Here is a 21,714-nt window from a genome sequence, read left to right as displayed (position 1 = left end):
CTGTTCATGGCCCTCTAATCCTGATTAGTTTCCAGTGCTTGGCCTATTAAACACAATAAGCATATTCAACTCACGCGGAACATCCGACCTCCTCGCTGTGTTTTTTTTTTTTTGTGTTTTTTTTATGTCAAACAAAGGAGAAACAACAAAAACAAGCCTCCTGCTCTATATTTAGTTCTAATGTTTCATGCGTAGGAGAAGCAAGCCTCCTGCCTTGTAATAACTATGATATGCTCGTGAGAAATGCAGAAAATGAGAGCTTATGGGTATCTCAAATCCTAGGACAAGGCCCCTTAACTTAGATGCTAAATACCTATGGGTGGTGTTGTTGCTAGTTAGCAGGCCAAAGTGGGCAAGACACACTTAAAATTGCTATTCATGTATTTTTTAAATAATTTTCTAAAGTGATTTTTATTTAAGAGATATTAAATTAATGCTTACTTATAATTTTGATACAAGTAAACAATAATCATAATAAAAACATTTAAAAAGAATATTATTTTAAATGGAAATCATTTCTAAAAAGCAATTTCAATTATATTAGCGGATATGCAGGGGAAAAAAAATATTATTGTGTCGGTGAAGGGGATTTGGGACGAGGAGCTTTCGGCACTTCTCTTTCTCTATTGTTTTAAGGTTTGGAATCCGTACGCGCTCTGTGGCTAAATGTTTCTCGACGCGTCCTAATCCTGGCCTGCAAGCGGGTTCACTTCAGACATGAAGGTTCGTAAGACTGTTTGTGGGACCGGTGATGCACGTGCCAGATCATGTGCCGCCCCAAAATTATGCTGCTCTATCAGCGCATATAGGCAGCTCCTTTTTGTTTTTGTACAACTACAAATCAGTCCCCGAATTATTTAGTCACCAACGTTTAATGCTAAAACATTTAAGATCTTGCTAGTTTCTCCCCGAGCTATGTTTGGCTCGATATATAATTCATCCACGTGTCGATTTCCATTGTTATAACATCTTCATGAAAGCTGGATATAATGTTTGACCAATGAAAAGGATCAGCTTGAATCATCTTTTGTTGTGTTGATTTAAAAAATAAATTTAAAAATATTATTGGATATAACACGTTGCATCATTATTATTGAATTGATTGGATCAAAACAAGGAAGGAAAGAAATTGGCAAGATGTTGAAGGTTATGGACTGATATACTAATGCGTACATAGATTGGAGACTGATCTGTAATTTGCCTCCTCCTCTTTTGAAATTCCTTTTCATTTGTATTTAGCCACGTGGTGAAAGCGTACGCTACGGCACATGGCAAAGCGGGGAACTGGAAATTGTGTCGGTGAGGTATATGGCGCTAATGGTGACGAGTGGTAGTTCGGACAGTCATGCCTTGGTTAGAAATAAATCTATGGAGTTCATTATTGTCCTTGAGATTCTTTTTCATTCTTCCTTGGTGGTCAACACTGGTTCTTAGCTGCCGAATTGTATTTAAAATGATGTTTTTTAAAAATTTAAAATTTTTAAAATTTATTTTTTTATGTTTTTTTAATATGTTTTAATATGCTATATAAAAAATATTATTTTAATATATTTTAAAAAACAATAATTACTCAATCTTTCTATCATGGTAGCCCCATTGGGATAATGCTAAATCTTGCAGACATCAATCGTTTTCAAAATGATCCAGTTTCCAAAGAACGAAAATTTTCTTGCAGCCCCATTTTTCTACACTAAATTTAAGCTACATGGTCTTAAACAGATATATATATATATATATATATATATATATATATATATATAAGAAGAAACGATGAACAAATTCAATTAAAAAATAGTGATAAAAAGATTTTAAACCACAAAATAATGTCATCAAAATAAATTATTCTTTTGGCATTTATAAAATAAATAAATTGAAATTATTGACACAGGTAATGATTTCCGGCCAATCGATCCGAAAGAAACTTTCTACTAGCTACTCATAAGTGTCCTTATCTCGTACTAAATCATTCACAGACAACATTGTTGTATGTAAGAAATTCTTTCAAGCTTCTTTTCTCTCTATTTTGATACGCGGACTTGCAAGTTTTTTTTCTTAAAATATTATGAACACCACGTATACATCATTGTAAAAAAGAAAAGAGAAGAGTATTTATATTTACCCTTTGTATCTTAAAAAATTATAATTTATAAGTGTAAAATAAACAAAATTATAGGGGATGAATTAGAATATAAATTGTCACACGACTGTAATTTTTAAAAACATATAAAAAAACAACTAAACTAAGATATAGTAAAGATAATTTTCCAAAAAAATACCTTCTATACATGGCACTCTAGTATCATGAACCTTGTACTTATCCTCAATACAGTTTTTTGATGGAACCAGTCCATTTCTCTATATGGGTTCTAGCCAATTCATGCCAATAAAGACACTAACAAACTAATGTGCCTTAGATTTCCAATTAGAGTTCAGAGCCAAGAACGTTTCTTTCAATTCTTAAACTTCAAATGGAAAACCTAAATCATGATTAGTTTATAATGCTATCTTTCCATTTCCCCTTTTCTGGCATGGTCATCTCTCTGGGCCAAGCCTTCATGATGTATTCCGCTAGTCTATGAGCCCGCATTCCATATGTTCTTGTAGTTTTTTCCCCGAAAAGATAGCAGGCCCGTGTGATTTTGAATATCTACGAAGTGGGCTGTTTACCTATGATTCCACCGGTTTGGTGAAAGGATGGATCTTCCCATCCTTTTGGAATTGGAATAGTTCATAACAGATGAACCACAACCACCATAGTCTCTGGTTGCCTCATGGTGCGCATCTCCAGCTTCCCAAGCACCGTACTCCGTTGAACCTTCATGGTCCCTGTTATACATGGCTTAAGGTCCAGTCAGAGCCAATTGAACTAAGAGGCTCATGCAAACCCGAGTAGATTGAGATTCAGTAATCCTGAGATAGGCCCAGATGGATTGGCGGATTAAAATCCAAACATGATACTACGCAAACACAAAATTAAGAACATCTTTTGATCATCCAAACAAAGGAAGCGACTTCATATAGCGAAAACTGTCTCGTGAACAATACAGCTTGCCTTATTTTTTTGGACAATCCCTGTGATTCGAATCAGCATGGAATTTGAGTAGCTAGACTAAGCTGGGTCACAATAAATAGCTTGTGTGTAACTCAACCTTTACATTGTTTAGACAAACGTCCTTCCGTACATTGTTAGTTTATTCCTGGAAATCAACTGCATGTCTCAGAAGAGCACTATAACTGACCAAATTTCTCTTTGGTCCAATCGAAGGATGACTCGGTGAGGATGGAACCTTGCAAGGAATTAAGTTAAACGATGCAGGATTTGGGCAATACCTAGGGTGCAAGGAGAAAGCATCACACTCCAGCACTGATCTCTGTTCAGGGAGATCATGTATACAATTTTTTTTAATATCAAGAACTCCACTATTCACTAGTTTCCTACACGTTGGCCCTAGTTCTGTAAAATAATTACTTGAGAGTGACAAGTTCACCAATTTCCCTAATGCGCACACCACCTCTGGCACCTGTCCATACAATAAGTTCCCAGTGAGGTTGAACTGTTCAAGCTTAGCCAAGCATCCCAACGAGCAAGGTAAAGGACCGGTTAGTAAGTTGTTACCAGCATCGAAAAGGACTAGTTCACTAAGAAATCCTAGTTCATATGGGAGGCAACCTGCAAGTAAGTTGTTCAAGAACAGCACTTCCTTTAGTGTCGCGGAAGCTTTACTGATGCTACGTGGGATTGGACCGATAAATTTGTTGTTAGCCAAGGTGAGGTAAAGCACTGTGGTTGAGCCGAGGTTTTCTGGGAGTTTTTGAATAAAATTGTTGTTGTTGAGGAAGAGTACGTCAAGGCCTTGAGTGAATACTTCCGGAGGAACTGTTCCAGTAAAGAAATTGAATCGGATATCTAAAAATGATAGGCCAGGGATTCCAAGAATCTCCATGGGAAAATTGCCAAGGAAATTATTGTTGCTTATGTCTAGTTCATAAAGAAATGGTAGCTTGGTGATTTTTGGTGATATGGTACCAGAAAATTTGTTAGAGTTGGCATGAAAGAGAGCAAGGTCAGGTAGTTGATCAATGAAGCCATCAAGCGTAGGGGCAGATAGCTGGAATCCATTGAAATCGATGGAAGCAAGGGCGACGGCAGAGTTATTATCAGGTGGACTAGTACAGTAGAAGCCTTTGTAGTTGCATATATCTGGGCCAACCCAAGTTTGAGTGATGTTAAAGGGATCAGAGGTGATAGTGTCCTTGAAGACTTGGATGATTGGAAACACTGAGGCAAGCCTTTGGTCTAAGAAGTTTAAGATTTCTGGAATCAATGGAGGTGATATTAATGGAGATAGGCCTTGAAACTTTTGGCAATAAGTTACGCCAATAAAACATGGAAGGAATAGGATCGAGATGTGCAACAAGCTCTTGCTGCATAAAGAAATGCTTCCCATTTGATACATGAGGTAGCTAGAGGAGTGTTTTGAAGAAGATGATGATGATTAAAGGTATTTTCTAGTGTCAATTTATACTTGGCAATTCGTGTGGTTGGTGAATCTCATTATCAAATCGAAAAGTTTCTTAATGTATGTTTTACCAATTCTGTTTCGGTGGATTGAATCCGACACATATGCTATAATTAATCTTACTACTTCAAGGTCAGTCGGTAGATGATTTTGGATTTGTTTGAGGGGGGGATTTTAAATGTGTTTTAGACCTAAGTGCATTAATTTGTCTGTGTTGCCGTTCATGATTAAAAGAAGATTGCTGTGTTCAATAAGCTTTCTGACTCGGTCTTCAGCCTGCGGGTTGATAGGCAAAAATTCCTTATCATAAAACCAAAGATGGCAAATCCAACTGTTGCATTTCATCCGCAAACGGGACAGGTGGTGAAAGGGAACACGTATTCTGCAATAAAGGCTTTCACACCTCCAAAAGCAATGATCAGCCATTAAAAGGAAATTAGTGCGCCAATAAGGAGGAGGAGGAGGAGGAGGAGGAGGAAGCTGGCTTCTGGATACCATGGGTCATTCGGAAAAGGTGACCACAAATCACTAATGTGATTGGAAATTAATATGTTTTAGTCTTTTTTCGCCTACCAACCTTCTCGTGCTATGAACGCGTTAAGTCGCATTACCTTTTTTAATGGTTAGGCAGTGAGGACATTTGGAATACAGTCATGTAATAGATATTTATATTAAATATTAATTTGTTTTTTATTTTAAAAGTATTTTTAAAATAAATTAATTTTTTTTATTTTAAATTAATATCTTTTTATATTTTAGATAATTTTTTAAAATAAAAAAATATTATTTTAATATATTTTCATATAAAAAATATTTTTAAAAACAATTACTTCTCCATTTTCAAATATTCTAAAATCTCGATTTCTTGATCGTTAAAACTCTTATGATAAGACTAGTAACTCATGAATCACGAGCAGGTGTTCGAGAAAGGAGTTAGTTTGGAGTAAAATACAACCCAAGTATCGAATAATAATAATAATAATAATAAAATCATCTAGGTGGTGACCAAGTGATAAAAGCTTTAGACCAAAAGGTTTGCTTCTTCTGTGGTCTCAGGTTCGAGCCATGTGGTTGCTCATATGATGGCCACTGGAGGCTTACATGGTCGTTAACTTCAGGGCCTGTGAGATTAGTCGAGGTGCGCGCAAGCTAGCCCGAACACCCATGTTAAACTAAAACAAATAAATAATAATAATAATTACTAGCGAGGTGATTTTTGATGTGCTTGACCTCCCATTGAAAATCAATTTTTTCGGGCCCTCAAATAGCATTCGAGACAACTCACCATTCGATCAGTTGACCCGATTTATTCTTCTTAAACATCACATCCACCAGACCAGCCCAGTTACCAAAGTGGACCAAAACACAAACCTTGTCCATCTCTAGGTTTCTCGAGAAGCAAGGTCGAATAAAACCACTTTCTCATGGGCTAAGGGTATATTTGGTATTGTATTTCAAAAATATTTTTAAAAAAAATTAAATTTTTTTTATTTTTTTCTTTACTTTAAATTAATATTTTTATATTATTTTGATATACTAATATTAAAAATAATTTTTAATTATTTTTATGTATTTTAAAATAAAAAATATTTTGAAAAAATTATAGTTATTGTTCGTGTGTTTGATGATATAATTGAAATTATTTTTTAAAATTCTTTTAATTTGAACAAGGTATCACATTGATTCTTTAGATGATATTTAATAATTTTAATATTCTTATATCAAACTCCTTTATAAATATTAAAAAACATTAATTCAATATTTTTTTAAGAAAAATTATTTTTAAAAAATAATTCAAAGGAAAAAACCACATTGAATCATTTCATCTTAAGTTTTGTCTGCCGACAAAGAAAAGACAAACTAAAAAAAAAAAATCTCATTTTCGTCAAATGATGCTTGTCACAATATCTTTGCCTTATATTAGGGCAATTTAGCAGAAACTTGATGCCCCCTGTGTCCTGCTGCAATACTTCTTTAGGAATTGAAATCTTTTGTTCTTTCATTCAGGTCATTTATATTATCAATAGCTATCTAACCCATGCCCCTATAACGTTTTTTTAAAAAAAACAAAAATGAATATGCAAGCTACTTTGATGTGTTTTTTACAGAAAAAAAATTCAAAATGTAAATCAAAAACCCATGCAATCATCCAATTAAATAAATCAATAACCATATTTATAAATAAATGAAAAATTGTTAACAATAACTAAGAGATAAATAAATCAAAAATAAAAAAAATGAATGTAAATAAGGACATTCAATCACTTAAATGAGACATTCATCCGACTGTGTTCACTGAACTTGTTTATTTAAATCAATAAAAGATAAACACAAATGAAACTGACAACATAAATCCATACCCTAAAAAAAATATTAAGCAAGGCCAAACATATAAGAAATATTATTTAAAAAGGAATATTTTTTATTTTGAAAAGATAAACACAAATAAAACTGAGTGAATAAACTCACACCCTAAAAAAATATTACGGAAGGCCGAACACATAAGAAATATTATTTAAAAAGGAATATTTTTATTTTGAAAAATAAAGTTCGTTTGTATAAAACAAAAAAAAATACATAGATGAATTAAAATAATATCTTGAAAAACTCAAACACAAACAAAATATTTTTTTTAAAAAAAACTTATATTCTAAAAAAAGCATGCAAAACCCGTAAACCTGTGTTATGAGATCAGGATAAACTCATAGAAAAGAAATTGAAGAAAATCACAAAACTAATATTTTTTGAAGAAAAAAAATTAATGCAAAACGATAAGATCGTACGACGTCGAATCCCTAAAAAATCAAGTGTCAAAAGATGAAACCAGGGAAAAAAAATCAATAATACAAAAGAATCTAAAAAAATTAATTAGGGGGCAAACAAAGAATTTCAATTTGAGGGTTAAATTGAATTTAAAAATAACTTTAATAAAATGAAAAACAAATGAAAAGAATGAGGGTTAAATTTAAAAAAAATAAAACAACAAAAACTTTGATTGAATGATGAAATTGAAAGTAAAAAAAAAAACTTTAACAAAAAGGCCAAGAAAAAAAAATTAAAAATCTAAAAAATAAGGACCACAATGAAAACAAAATATATGAGAAATTGTAATTGAAAGACTAAATTGAAAAAAAATAAAAATTCTATAAAAAGAATAAGAACAAAATTAAAAATTAAAAGAATGTGGATTGAAATTGAAAAAAAAAAAGGACAACTCTGTACTTTACTTGGCAGTATAAAGAAAAGAAGGGGGGAGGGGGGAAGATACAACCACCAACGATAATCTGACTACCATACGCCATCACCCGCCATACCAAGTGGAATAGAACACGGTGGCGCATCCAAATAGACAACAAAATGTTAGGTTTAGCCATCAAGTAGCGTCACATAAGCCGCATGAATGGCATGAACGTTATCCACTCGCTGATAGTTTTTTGATAAAAAAAAACTAAAAAGTCAACATGAAAATACCAAAACATCCCTATGACCTTGGTAATTACCTTAAAAATTAGTATGAAAGTACAAAAATACACTCAATTGCAAACCTTATGGTAAACAAAAAAGGGGGGCAGTCACGAGGATTGGGGTGCACTAGAATATGATCGTAAGTTCAAGTTCTTAAAGGGAAAAAAAGCCCATTAATAAGGCTGGAAAAATTCTCAATAGAAAAATTAAGGGTGCTTTTTATGGACTGATAAAACTAGATCTGAAGGACTTGTTGGGCCCGGCGACACCTGCTAGAAGAACACTTCGAAACTTAAATCAGTATCTTGGGTGACATGAAGAATAAATTACGTAATATACTAAAAGGGCTTAGTGCCCCTATTACTGTTTATATAAACACAAAGCACTGTGAATTGGAGCAGTGTAATGGCAGCTCAGCCCTTAACACATAGAGTTGCAATGACAGCGGAGGAGGGATGGGGTTGTCTTTTTCACTGGGGTGCATTTGGCATTGAAGGGATGGTTAGGAAGAAAATTATTAGCACAAGTTTTGGTGGAGCTGCAAGTCATGGGGAGTGGGCACCTGGCACAGGCGCTGCCCACGCAAGGACAACTGGCGTTTTGGCTGACCGACCCTTGCGCGGGGCAGACCCGAGCGCTACCTGACACTAGGGTCTTGGCAAAAGGCTTGATTGCCTATGACAACCTCAAGTTGGGTCCGAACGCGTCCGCGCCCAACCCCAAGTTGGGTCCTTGAAATTATTATTCAAAGTGTTCATATTAAAAATATTATTATTTGTATTATAAATATTATTATTTTTATTATAACTCGAAGTATTGATATAAAAAATATTATTATTTGTGTTGTAATCATCCTTGAAATTCTTAATATAATTATTTAAGTTATAAATATTATTATTTTTATTATAATTAATAGTGTGAATATTAAAAATATTATCATTTGTGTTATAAATATTATTATTTTTATTATAATTGATATTATTAATAAAATAATTAATAAATTTGAAAAAATATATTATTAATATTAAAAAATATATTATTTGTGTTATAATTTTTTTTTATTATGATTAAAAGTATTAATATTAAAAATAATATTATTTTATTATTATTATTATTATTAAAAGTATTAATATTAAAAATAGTTTATTTGTGTTATAATTATTTTTATTTTTATTTTAATTAAAAATCTGGGCGCGTCCACGCCCAAGCCGAAGTTGGGCTGGACGCGTCCATGCCCAACCCCACACCCATGTTGGGTTTGGACCCGTCCGCGCCCAACCACATGTGTTAATATAATAATATGTGTTATAAATATTATTTTTTCTCTTATAATTCAAATTGTTCAGATAAAAAATAGTATTATTTGTGTTATAAATATTATTATTTTTATTATAACTCAAAGTATTGATATAAAAAATAATATTATGTGCTGTAATCATTCTTGAAATTCTTAATATAATTATTTATGTTATAAATATAATTATTTTTATTATAATTCTAAATATTCATATCAAAAATAGTATTATTTGGGTTATAAATATTATTATTTTTATTATAATTAATATTATTAATAAAATAATTCATAAATTTGAAAAAAATATTATTAATATTAAAAAAATATTATTTTTATATTATAAATGTTTACAGTAGTTTTTATGAAAATAAAAGGTGAGCCCGTCGCGTAGCGCGGACATCCAACTAGTATTCTTTAGGCTTAAATGTTTCTTAAACCTTGTTTAAATCTTCTATCAGACTTATGTTTTTTTAGACATATAAAGCGTGTTTGAGAGTGTGGTTGCGGTTGCTTTTCAAAATGTTTTCACTTGAAAATATATCAAAATTATATATTTTTTTATTTTTTAAAAATTATTTTTGATATCAGCACATCAGAATGATCTAAAAATACCAAAAACATATAAATTTGAAGCAAAGAAAAAAATCAAAATTTTTAATTTTTTTTAAAAACGCTTTTGAAATGCTAAAACAAACAGAACTAATTGTCTAGAGAAATAGAGTCTAGAGAGATGAGTTTTGGTAGGCCTTTCATCTAGAGAGATAAAGTTTTGTTTTTATAGATTTTTTAAAGATAAATATATTAAGAAATATTTAAGATATTTTATATAAACATCTAGATAATTAATATAAATATATAGGATATCTATACAAATATTTGTATTATATAAATATTAGATACAAAACAACACACTTTACCCGATCCATACCCAAGCATGACATTCAGAGTCAAGACCATTCTTGTTCTCATCTGGGACGTCACATAAGAAAAAAAAACACTGATGCACGAGAGAGAGCATATTAAAACATCTCAACTGTATTCCAAGAGAGAGAGAGAGAGAGAGAGCATATTAAAACATCTCAACTGTACATGAGCAAAAATACTCAATGGTCAGCAGTTGGATGTTTAGTTTTTCTTATTGTCTTAATTAGAGATTCAACAACTCTGACCCCATTTGCTAGATGTTCATGAAACAATCTTTTTTATTTATTTTATGTTTCACGAAGTTGCCAGGAAACCACAGTATGTTTGGAAACCAAGTTATTTTTGCCTGTTTCTCTTCAAAAGGTCAAATATATCAGAACCGGTAAACAATAAGGTGAGGGAAAGACAAGAATTAGAGTTTGCCAAGGGAAAATAAAGTCCAAACCTAACTTCTAGAGCCAACCCAAATCAGCAGATAAATTGGTGTTCTGTTCGACCTTTTTGCCCAAACAGATAAATCATCTGCTCTAAATCTACACCTGCTCTACCAGGCCACATGGATTCAAAGTCATATCAGCTTCATGTCCTTTTTCTCCCATACATGGCTCCTGGCCACATGATCCCAATAGTTGACATGGCAAGATTATTTGCTAGGCGTGGGGTGAAAGCAACCATTATTTCCACTCCCCTCAATGCACCCTTCTTCTCTAAAGCAATTGAAAGAGATGGACAACTGGGTCATGATATCAGTATTCGCATAATAAAATTCCCATCTGCAGAGGCTGGGCTGCCAGAAGGATGTGAGAACTTAAGTTCTATTATTTCGTGGGACATGCATGCGAATTTCTTGAAGGCCATGAGCATGCTTCAACAGCCAATTGAACAGCTCCTAGAAGAATGCCACCCCCACTGTCTAGTGGCGGACATGACGTTTACCTGGGCTACAGAAGTTGCTGACAAGCTCAGGATTCCAAGGTTGTATTTCAGTGGAACAAGTTATTTTGCTATGTGTGTCTTTGATTCCCTAAAACGCTATGAACCCCACAGAAGAGTGGATTCAGATTTTGAGCCTTTTATAGTGCCTGGGTTACCGGACCAGATAAAGACGACAAGACAGCAACTGCCAGATTACTTAAAACAGACAACCGAGCATGAATTTACGAAGTTGGTAAATCAAGTTTCAGAATCAGAGCTGAGAAGCTATGGAGTCCTCGTGAACAGTTTCCATGAGCTGGAACCAGCGTACTCAGAACACTACAGGAAGGTAATGGGAAGGAAGGCATGGCACATCGGCCCACTGTCACTATGCAACAGGAACATTGAAGATAAAGCAGAAAGAGGAAATACAGCATCCATTGGTAAACATGAATGTTTGAGATGGCTCGACTTGAAGAAACCCAACTCAGTTTTATATATTTGTTTTGGAACCTTGCTCGACTTTCCAGCTGCTCAACTACGGGAGATTGCTTTAGCTCTTGAAGCTTCTGGTCAGAATTTCATTTGGGTTGTGAGAAAGGGAGAGCTGAGAAAGCATGAAGACAAGGAAGAGTGGTTGCCAGAAGGATTTGAGAGAAGGATGGAGGGTAAGGGATTGATAATAAGGGGATGGGCACCACAGGTGCTAATCCTCGACCATAAAGCCGTTGGAGGGTTCATGACTCATTGTGGATGGAACTCAACATTAGAGGCAGTGACTGCAGGGCTGCCACTGGTCACATGGCCACTTTACGCTGAGCAGTTCGATAATGAAAAGCTGATTACAGATGTTCTCAAGATAGGAATTGGAGTTGGTGCCCTGGAATGGTCAAGATATGCTAAGAAAATTCTAGTGATGAAGGACGACATAGAGAAGGCAATTGTTCATTTGATGGTTGGCGAAGAAGCTGAGGAAATAAGAAACAGAGCAAGGGAATTGCAGGAGATGGCAAGGAACGCTATGGAAGAAGGAGGATCATCTTACTCTGATTTAACTGCATTGCTGGAAGAATTAAGGGCCCTTGAGACAAGCAAGCAAGAATCCGCAGTCCATTAACATGTCTTGTTTTAATTTCCTATTACAATGTTCCTAGAGGTGTGATTAAGATTGCGGTGAAATGCGTTCTGCTTGTCCGTATTTAGTTTTTCACAAAAATAAAAGAGCATTTTACACGATTTTTTCCTGGAAGAAGAGGCATGTAGCTTCACTGACATGTGTTAGCTTGCTTCCTGTTCAACAAGAAAACCGTTGTGACTAGAATCCACATGAAACTATAGTTGAGGAAGTCCTACAAGTGTTTCTGAAAGTGCTAAGCATGAGAAGACAGGCGGTATCTAACACATCTTAACCAGCAAACTGTAGCTCTTAACTGGCCACGAGTTGTAAGTAAAAAAAGGTAACCATCCTTGAATGACGAAAACCTCTATATATAATATAACCTCTCTACATAAATAATAAAGGAAAATCTGGTGCATTGTTTATCGGTAAGAAACCCAGATATCACACAGCACAGGTTACCACCAACCAGTTCATGCTTTGCTAACTGCCTGGCACCTGTGAAGATTTTGCGTTTCATGCCTGCTCATAAAGCCACGAAGATCAACACAATATATTATAGAAGCACGTCTTCCTAGCTACCCAAGCGAGAGACTTGCAAGATGCATGCAAGAGTCGAACTTAAAACATAGTATTGCACTGAAAAAGACTTGAAACACTACCTCGACAATAAAATCAATAGGGTAGCCATGAACCAATTGATTGGCAGTAATTTCATGTAATAAAAAGAAAATAGTTATTTGAATTGCGCGTTACCAGTCAAATTTTTTAGTTTTTTTTAAATATATATGTAGATTTTTACCATATATTTTTGTATATAAAAAAATCTTAAGTATAATTCAAAAAGTTAATATATATATCTAATTACGTAAATCAATAACTATTTATGCAACAAAAAAAATCATCAAGCCCGACTCCTACCTAGCTAAATTAATCACTCAAACATGTGACATGAGTGATAGATAATCTTAAGTATAATTCAAAAAATTCATGTACATAACTAATTAAGTAAATCAATAACTATTTATGCAACAAAAAAAATCAGCAAACCCAACTCCTACCTAGCTAAATTAATCAGTCAAACATGTGACCTGAGTCATGGATTCAACTAGGTTCAATAATTTTTTTATATATAATGTTTTATAAAAAATAAACACCTATAAAATAAAATAAAACCAACAAAATATCAAAGTGATTGGATTTTTATCAAAAAATAGTTTTTTAATTGGGTTCATGGATTCAATTGGGTTCAATAATTTTTTTTATATATAATTTTTTTTCAAAAATAAACACCTATAAACAAAAAAAACTAACAAAATATCAAAGTAATTGGAAAAAAAAATCAAAATAAATTACATTGCTCAATTAATAATCAACCAAATATTAAGTGATGAAATTTAAGGGGAAAAAACAAGACAAAAAAATACAATTGTAATGGGTAAAAAAAAAAGCAAAAAAGGCCAAGCCTCTCATGTTAGGAAGGTTCAGAGTTCCTGGGCCTCCAGAAAAAAGACCCAAGAGCACAGGCAAGGAGCAGCCCACATGTGTGGGCTTTATTTTTTTAATTTTCTTATATGCTTTGAAAAAAATAACAGGCGACATGTTACATGTATTGCCTAGATTCCAACGATCTCTGGTCATAAAAAAAAATCAGACTAATCTATTTCATACTAAGAGAAGTCTATTTTCAACTATATTTTGACCAGAAAAAACAAAAAACAATATCCTAAACACCTTCTGAAATATATTCATAGCCTCTAACAACATAGAAATTGGCTTCAAAACCTATAATCAATCAGAAATAAAGATTATTTTCGAGTTTAGATCTACCATTTCAGTTAAATTTAAGGGGAGGGAACACCTTATATAAACTTTTCCCATAAAAAAAGAATTCATTAACTAGAATCCGGCCACTTTCTCTCTTCTCTCTCAAATTAAGGACCAAAAAATAAGGAAAATAAAGTTTGGAACTAAAATTGAATTTTATAAATTATTAGGGACTGAAAGTTTATAATTTGAGAAGTTAAGAGGACTAAAGTGTACATTTAACCCAAGTTTAGAAAAATCATCTTTTTTTTGCGCTTCAGATGTAAAATACCGTTGTCATTTGGTGTACTGAATTGATGGATGTCCTGCTTCTAACATTCTCTCCAGCTAATTAAGTAATGTAATTTTGCTCTTCTATGCTCACAGTGAAAATGCAGGTCTTCTGGGATTAACATGAGTTGGAAGGAAGTCAGGGAGTCATTCAAATATCGACAGGCTTTATGCTTTTATTTTCTGTGTTAGGTTAGTATTCCACATTGCATTGTTCTATTTTCTTCTTACTTATCATTTTTTAATGAACAATCAATTTTCCTAGATTCTCTATTTGTCATGTCCTTTTGAAAAGACTCCCTTTTCTTTTTCTCTATCATTCTACTACTTGAAGTCTTGATCAATTTGCAAATAGAAATTTACATTTCTCACATGGTAATTGTTCTTATGGTGTTGCAATCTATCTTTTACAAGAGAATTCGGGGCTGTTATTGCCAACTGTGGCAACCCTTTACTGTGTCCTCTTCGCCTATGTGGGGGTAGGTATTAATTTTATACTTCATCAATCAATTTTACCAAGAGGTCAAATGATGTTCATAGCGATAGTTTGCTTGAATCTAGAAGAGGAATGGCAACTATATATGAAGATTAAAACACCTAGGACCGACCACTGAAAGTCAACATAATGTGTACTGAGAGTTCTTAAAATTTTACATGTGAACTTTGCTTGAAGTTACTTGACATATATTGCTCCTAGCTGATGATGGTTTTATTAGATGACAGCACAAACAGTTTCCATAAAAGGCAGTTAGGCCATCTGCTTTTAGTGGCCATTGTATAGTCCCGTAGAAGTTTCTATGAAAAACTACATGTCATGCCTGACTCAAGAATCAATTGGTTTTATAATAGCTCTAAGAGTTAGATATGCTCTCCAAGGAAATCGTTTAAATTGACTTCTAACTGTCGTATTAATATGCGGCAAGAAGAATCTGCTGATTTGGGATTTCTCCAGTTCTGCAATCTAAATAGCTCCAGGACAAAGTTCATCCTTCGTTTTTCTCTCTTCTTGAGCCTTTTTGTGTCACGATACTTCAATGAATACCCTTTTGTTTTCTTGGATATGAACCTGAAGACACTAACTTTACTTCAAGAATCAAACGTTGCTTCCATAACCTCATCCAATATATACCAGTGGTATTTTATTTTAGATATTGAGAAGAAAGTAATGGAGAGTGTTGTCAATTCTATAAATCTTGTGAGGCTTACATTGTTAGATTAAGTTTTCTACATGTTCATGTTTTTAATCAATTCCAATATCTAATTTAGTTAACATGTTTTTTATTTTTTTCAGAGGATGAGCAAGAGACTAAATGGGATGATGAAGAGGTGAATGAGTACAACGCGAGAGGATGAAGTTCATTAATTATGTAATCATTGAGTCATTTTAACATTTATTAGGTCATTACTTCCAAGTTTCAAGATATTGAATACCAAAATGTTGAATGTTATGATAGTTGTGATGATTATGGGAGCATTATACACATATGATTATGGGAATAAGACTCCCTTACCTTTTTAAATTTTTTCTTGGAAAAAATTTAAAGTACTTTTCACTTAGAAATATATTAAAATAATATATTTTTTTATTTTTAAAAAATTATTTTTAATATCAGTACATTAAAATGATTTAAAAATATAAAAAATATATTAATTTAAATCAAAGAAAAATATTAAATTAAATTAAAAATATTTTTAAAACGTAAAAAAAAAAAAAAATGTTTTAATATATGCATAAAGTTATCTTTTTTGTTCAAGAAAAGCGGGGACTTGCGAGGGGTGGGTGGGGGAAGAGTTGTGGGCAGGGATTCTTTAATATAATAGATTATATTTTCAATGTTACCTTGCTGGTAATAAAAATAATAATTTTTTTCACTGAAATAATTGTAATGAAAAAACTATTTTTATAATTATTTAATTAATTAAAAAATAGATCTTAAAAAACAAGGTTGTTAAATCAACCTTTTATATTTTTTTCATGTAAAAAAACTTTTTATCCAACGCCGGTCAATTAGCTAATAGATATTATTTTAAGTGGATCATAACTAAGATTACGACCTGTCCAAGTTTTGGACAAAGATTTACCATGAACAAAAACATTTCTTGAGCTTCAAGAAGTTTGACCAAAGTTTTGGACAAAGATTTACCATAAATTACAAAAACATTTCTTGTGCTCCAATAAGTTTGACCAAATACAATGCCATTTGTCTATGAATAAAGTATGGTGAGAATATACACAGAGGCTTGTGGCCCAGCGGCAGAGGCAAGGTTTCCTTGCTTCTATCACCTGGGTTCGAGCCTCAGCGCGCACGTCTGTCACTCCCGCGGTGTCTTACCTACCTACTAGGCTTGCAGGGTGTTCAGTGGATCCGAGAATTAGTTGTGGTGCGCGTAAGCTGGCCCGGACACCCCGGGTAAAAAAAAAAAAAAGTACGGGGAGAATATTAAATCCTAAAATGTAGAGACTATTTCTCAGGGGCTTACCGAGGCTTTCTTGAGCTTGAATCGCTATAAAAAAAAATGCATCAATTTGACTAGAAACTTGGTGAGAGAGGGGAAGCTTCCTACCATACTTCTTCACCATGCTTGATTTTCTCTAATGTCTCAGTCACATGCATCATCAAAACATACCCAGTTATAACAAATCAACTGTGTAGTTTAAACATTATAAAAACAAAAGGCATATAGTTTAAAGCCTTATGCTGGAGTATAAATATTTATGGGGAGGTAAGAAAGAATGACAATTAAAAACATGCAAATTATGTTCTAAAGAATTACTTCACTGCAAGCAGCCAAATAGCTTCCCGTTAATTCCTCGCCCTACCTTGGCCCTTTCAAAACTTTTAACTTAACATCGCTCATTCATCATCAGCTCCAAGTTCAAGACTAAATGGAGTCCCCGCCGTTCCAGCTTCACATTGCATTCTTCCCATTCATGGCCCAAGGCCATATCATTCCAACTGTTGACATGGCTAGAACTTTTGCTAGGCATGGGGTGAAGGCAACCATTATTACCACTCCTCTTAATGCGCCTCTCTTCTCAAGAACAATTGAACGAGATATAGAAATGGGTTCCAAAATCTGTATTCTTATAATGAAATTCCCTTCTGCAGAAGCTGGGCTGCCAGTAGGTTGTGAGAATGCGAGTTCCATCGAAACGTTAGAAATGGTTCCAAAGTTCTTCAAGGCAGTTAGCCTGCTTCAACAACCACTCGAGTATCTCCTCGAAGAATGCCGTCCCAGTTGTCTTGTGGCAGACATGATGTTTCCCTGGGCTACAAAAGTGGCAAGCAAATTTGGGATCCCAAGGCTGGTTTTCCATGGAACAAGTTATTTTGCTCTCTGTGTATCTGATTGCTTGAAACGCTTCGAACCTTACAAAAGCATAGAAACTGATTTGGAGCCTTTCACGGTGCCTGGCCTTCCAGACAAGATAAAGTTGACTAGACTACAACTGCCTTCACATGTTAAGGAAAATAGCGAACTTTCAAAGCTAATGGATGAAATTTCACGAGCAGATTTGGAAAGCTATGGAGTTATCATGAACAGTTTCCATGAGCTGGAACCAGCTTATTCAGAACACTACAAGAAGGTGATCGGAAGGAAGGCATGGCACATCGGCCCAGTTTCACTTTGCAATAGGGACACCAGAGATAAAATGCAAAGAGGAGGCGTGGCATCTATCGATGAAAATGAATGTTTGAGATGGCTAGCCATGAAGAAATCCCGTTCAGTTCTATACATTTGTTTTGGAAGCATGTCCAAGTCTGACTTTTCAGCTACTCAGTTATTTGAGATTGCAAAGGCTCTTGCAGCTTCTGGACAGAACTTCATTTGGGCAGTGAAAAATGGAGAAAAAACAAAGGGTGAAGACCGAGAAGAATGGTTGCCAGAAGGATTCGAGAAGAAAATTCAAGGAAAGGGTTTGATAATAAGAGGATGGGCACCCCAGATGCTGATCCTTGACCATGAAGCCGTTGGAGGGTTTATGACTCATTGTGGATGGAACTCAGCACTGGAGGGAATTACTGCAGGGGTGCCAATGGTCACATGGCCACTTTGTGCTGAACAGTTTTATAATGAAAAATTGATTACAGATGTTCTCAAAATAGGTGTAGCGGTTGGAGCTCAGGAATGGTCGAGGCATGAAAGGAAAATTTTAGTGAAGAAGGAAGAAATAGAGAACGCGATTACTCAGTTAATGGTTGGTGAAGTAGCTGAGGGACTCAGAAACCGAACTAAGGCACTCAAAGAGATGGCAAGGAGGGCGACTGAAGTAGAGGGATCATCATACTGCGATTTGAATGCATTAATAGAAGACCTTAGAGCCATAAAGTCTACCAGCTACTAGAACAGGATGAACATGAATTGTCAGGAAAAAAAGATCTGTTGAATAAACGTGCTTTTCGTATATATGTATGTGAATTGAGTTATTTTAACATTCTTTGTAATCTTCAAACACGAGTACACATGCAAATGAGATAACAGCATCTCATTGTGAAAACACAAGAGTTACCGCTACATTAACAAATTAAAAGAGATGTAAAAGAAGACGAGTTTATAACCTTCTCCATGAGTTACTTGTGGTAATAACACCTAACTAATCTTCCATGGCATGCCAAACTGAACATCAACATCTGTAGCACACTTCTCTAATTAATTACATCTTCTAGGAGAAAAAGCATAAAAAAGGAAAGACAAACTATTGTTTCACCTAACTGAGATTTAATGACCATGAAAATTTCTTGAAAAGTTCATATTGGCAAGCAGACACTAGATATGAGATGGACAAGGGGAAGGAATCAAGTAGCGGAAGAAGGGTTGGGAAATAGACTACATTTGATCATGCCATGGTTATCAATTGTTCACACTTGTCATTAAAAAATCTGCAGTTAACTAATCATCGAATTGCACAAAGCCATCTAGGCATCAGTACGAAACCAAATACGAGGAGTAAGGGGACAGATCCTAAGATACGCCTTGGAAATTTTAATGCCTTTCAAATCATCCTAACCATTATTCACTCAAATTGAAGATAGAAGGTTCAAGCCCCTGCTCTGGGGAGTTCTATCGGTTTAGAAAAAAGAAAAACCTAATTGTCGAGCATGAAACCTCTCTGTTGAGAGGAAGGAGGAGTGTTTGGAGCATTAATATTCCTAATGATTGCAGCCAGAACCGGAGGAAGATCTTAACCTGAAAGGCTTCGTTTGAGGGCATCTTATGCAGAACATTGGGAATGGCAAGGAACTTATTTATGGTTGCATGATTGGAACCCCCGATCCTTTGGTCAAGACTTCTGGGATGAGAATTATTCAAGAGTCTAGTGTGCCTTCCACTGCTAACGTCTCTGATGTCATACGCAATGTTGACTTGAAATGGCCTGCAGCTACGTCTGTAGATATGTTGAACATAAAAGCTGCTCCATGGGAAGGGAGCAGGCTAGAATGAAGAATAGCAGGGTAGATTGGTTTAACTTAACCTGAGATTTACTTCCCATACTCGGATATAATTTCATTTCATTGTTAGCTGCTCTTGATAGACTATCAACTAAAACAAGACAAATGAAGAGCGGAAGCGTGGTGGATCCTACATGTGTGTTTTGCTACTTGGATGATGAGGCTAGGAACTGTTTTTCGCTTGTACTGCTGTGAAGAGTATTTGGGGTACAATTTTGCAGATTTGTAGCGTTCTAAAGGCTGTTTGTGTTTTGGGGTTTTGAGTTTGATTTTACAAAGAAGTTTCTGAAGATAAGGAGTTGAAAAGTTGCTGTAAGGAGGCTTGCTTGGTGTAGCTATATAATTACCTCGCAAGGCAAGGGAGAAATAGGAGGATTCGTAGCAGTGCTTGCTCTACTAGTCTATGTTGGTGAAACAAGTGATCCAGTCTGTTCATTTCAGGCTATGCAATTCAAAATTCCTTAAGAGAAGCTATTGAAAACCATGTTTGACAGATTTCTGCAGCAGATGGGATTGCTGTCAATTTGTTTGATGGTTTGTTTTCTTCTTTAATAGTGTTCTCGAGATTTACTTCCTGTAAGCTCTTGTAGTAAGGCGAACACCTACTGAATTGTCTCTTTGATTATAAGACTCCCCTTAATCAAACAACAAATCGACCTCTCTGTGCACTCCATACAAATACCATGGACTAGCCATGACCCAAAGTCCAAACCTTCAATATTCAGCACTAATGACTGTGATTCGCTACAATTCACAACAACTGAGTTCTGATGGAGCTTCAGTTCAACCTCACACATCATTATGGACCCCAAACTAACCAACCTATTGAAACAAGAAAAAAAAAAAACAGAAACAGCTAGAATCTTTTCAATAAACAAAATTAGGAAAACCGAAAACTTGGATACCATTCAAATTCTCATTAGGTCAGTAACAGACATCTCCTAGCTACCAATTTAATCTTAAATGAGTTAAACCGATAAATATGTATCTTTTAATAGTTCAATATTCTCAAGTCAATTTTGAGTCATCGAAATTCACTCTCTCAGGTCGGGTTATTATTAATAAACCACCCACAGCTTACGGATGATATGTCAACAAGTTGAATATATGAAAAATTTATCGCAACTTCCCCTGGGCAAAGTAATGAAAGAAAGAAAGATACAATAGATAACGTAGGAAAAACAATGGATGATCTTCGCTTGGCTAGCAAATAAAAGAAAAGATGTTCAAATTAAAAGCATTGGAAATTATAAAATAATAAAAGTTCATGAATCAATCTAATTAGAAGCACTAAAGATTATATATGTGAAAGGATTAAAAAATCCCTTCTATCTTTTTTATCAAATAAAAAACCAAACCCCTCCTCTCCGATTTCCTCCCTCCTATCCATTTTCCCCCAATATCTTGCGACAAACAAAATGTTAAGTTCGAGCCCGAGATAATCGATCACATGAGAAGCAACCACAATTGTCAGTAAATTGTTCGAATTTTCATATAAGAATTAAAAAAAATGATTCGTCAATATGATGTCAGATACACTAAATATCTGGACGCCTGTGCTTGTGAATATCTCGTCTAGATAGAAACAAATAAAATAAAGAGGCATAACCGTGCATTACAGTTGCAGTCGGTGGCGGTGGCGGTGGCGGTGGCGGTGGCGGTGGTTCTCGGGAAGTGCAGAGCATGTGCGCGCTGCTTCCGGTCCGCTGTGTGATCTGCTTCTTGGCTTTTCAAAAATTTAAGCTCAAAATGCGAGGCACGTGAGGTCATGGCAGTGGCCATATTACGGCGATAGGTTGTGCCCACACGGGTCAAGCCCATTGTATGGTTAGAAGTTAGAGCATATGTCTATATTCTTTGGACCCGTTTATTTCTACGTTGTTTTTGAAAAAAAAAAAATTATTTTCTTTTTAATTTTTAATTTTTAAT

The 21,714-nt window shown here is 34.5% G+C and overlaps 3 protein-coding genes across 3 annotated transcripts; 2 read left to right on the top strand and 1 right to left on the bottom strand.

Moving 5' to 3' along the window:
- Nucleotides 1–2,984: 2,984 nt before the first annotated feature.
- Nucleotides 2,985–4,677, bottom strand: LOC7492053 (uncharacterized protein At4g06744). Its single transcript, XM_002300192.4, has one exon. It carries the CDS (start codon nucleotides 4,455–4,457, stop codon nucleotides 3,192–3,194), a length of 1,266 nt encoding a protein of 421 aa, XP_002300228.3. The 5' UTR covers nucleotides 4,458–4,677; the 3' UTR covers nucleotides 2,985–3,191.
- Nucleotides 4,678–10,582: 5,905 nt separating this feature from the next.
- Nucleotides 10,583–12,354, top strand: LOC7465032 (scopoletin glucosyltransferase). The gene has a single exon (XM_002298701.4). It carries the CDS (start codon nucleotides 10,760–10,762, stop codon nucleotides 12,233–12,235), a length of 1,476 nt encoding a protein of 491 aa, XP_002298737.2. The 5' UTR covers nucleotides 10,583–10,759; the 3' UTR covers nucleotides 12,236–12,354.
- A 4,734-nt stretch (nucleotides 12,355–17,088) lies between these two features.
- Nucleotides 17,089–18,788, top strand: LOC7492055 (scopoletin glucosyltransferase). Its single transcript, XM_052450124.1, has one exon. The coding sequence runs from the start codon at nucleotides 17,220–17,222 to the stop codon at nucleotides 18,678–18,680; it is 1,461 nt and encodes a 486-aa protein (XP_052306084.1). The 5' UTR covers nucleotides 17,089–17,219; the 3' UTR covers nucleotides 18,681–18,788.
- Nucleotides 18,789–21,714: the final 2,926 nt, after the last annotated feature.

This window comes from Populus trichocarpa, chromosome 1 (genome assembly GCF_000002775.5).
Source record: "Populus trichocarpa isolate Nisqually-1 chromosome 1, P.trichocarpa_v4.1, whole genome shotgun sequence".
In the NCBI taxonomy this organism is placed as follows: domain Eukaryota; kingdom Viridiplantae; phylum Streptophyta; class Magnoliopsida; order Malpighiales; family Salicaceae; genus Populus; species Populus trichocarpa.
The sequence above is the reverse complement of the archived record's forward strand: the minus strand, read 5'-3'. Positions and strand labels throughout refer to the sequence as shown.

Excerpts from the sequence above, each read along its gene's own strand:
- LOC7492053 (XM_002300192.4), bottom strand. The coding sequence starts at position 4,457 with ATGTATCAAATGGGAAGCATTTCTTTATGCAGCAAGAGCTTGTTGCAC.
- LOC7465032 (XM_002298701.4), top strand. The coding sequence starts at position 10,760 with ATGGATTCAAAGTCATATCAGCTTCATGTCCTTTTTCTCCCATACATG.
- LOC7492055 (XM_052450124.1), top strand. The coding sequence starts at position 17,220 with ATGGAGTCCCCGCCGTTCCAGCTTCACATTGCATTCTTCCCATTCATG.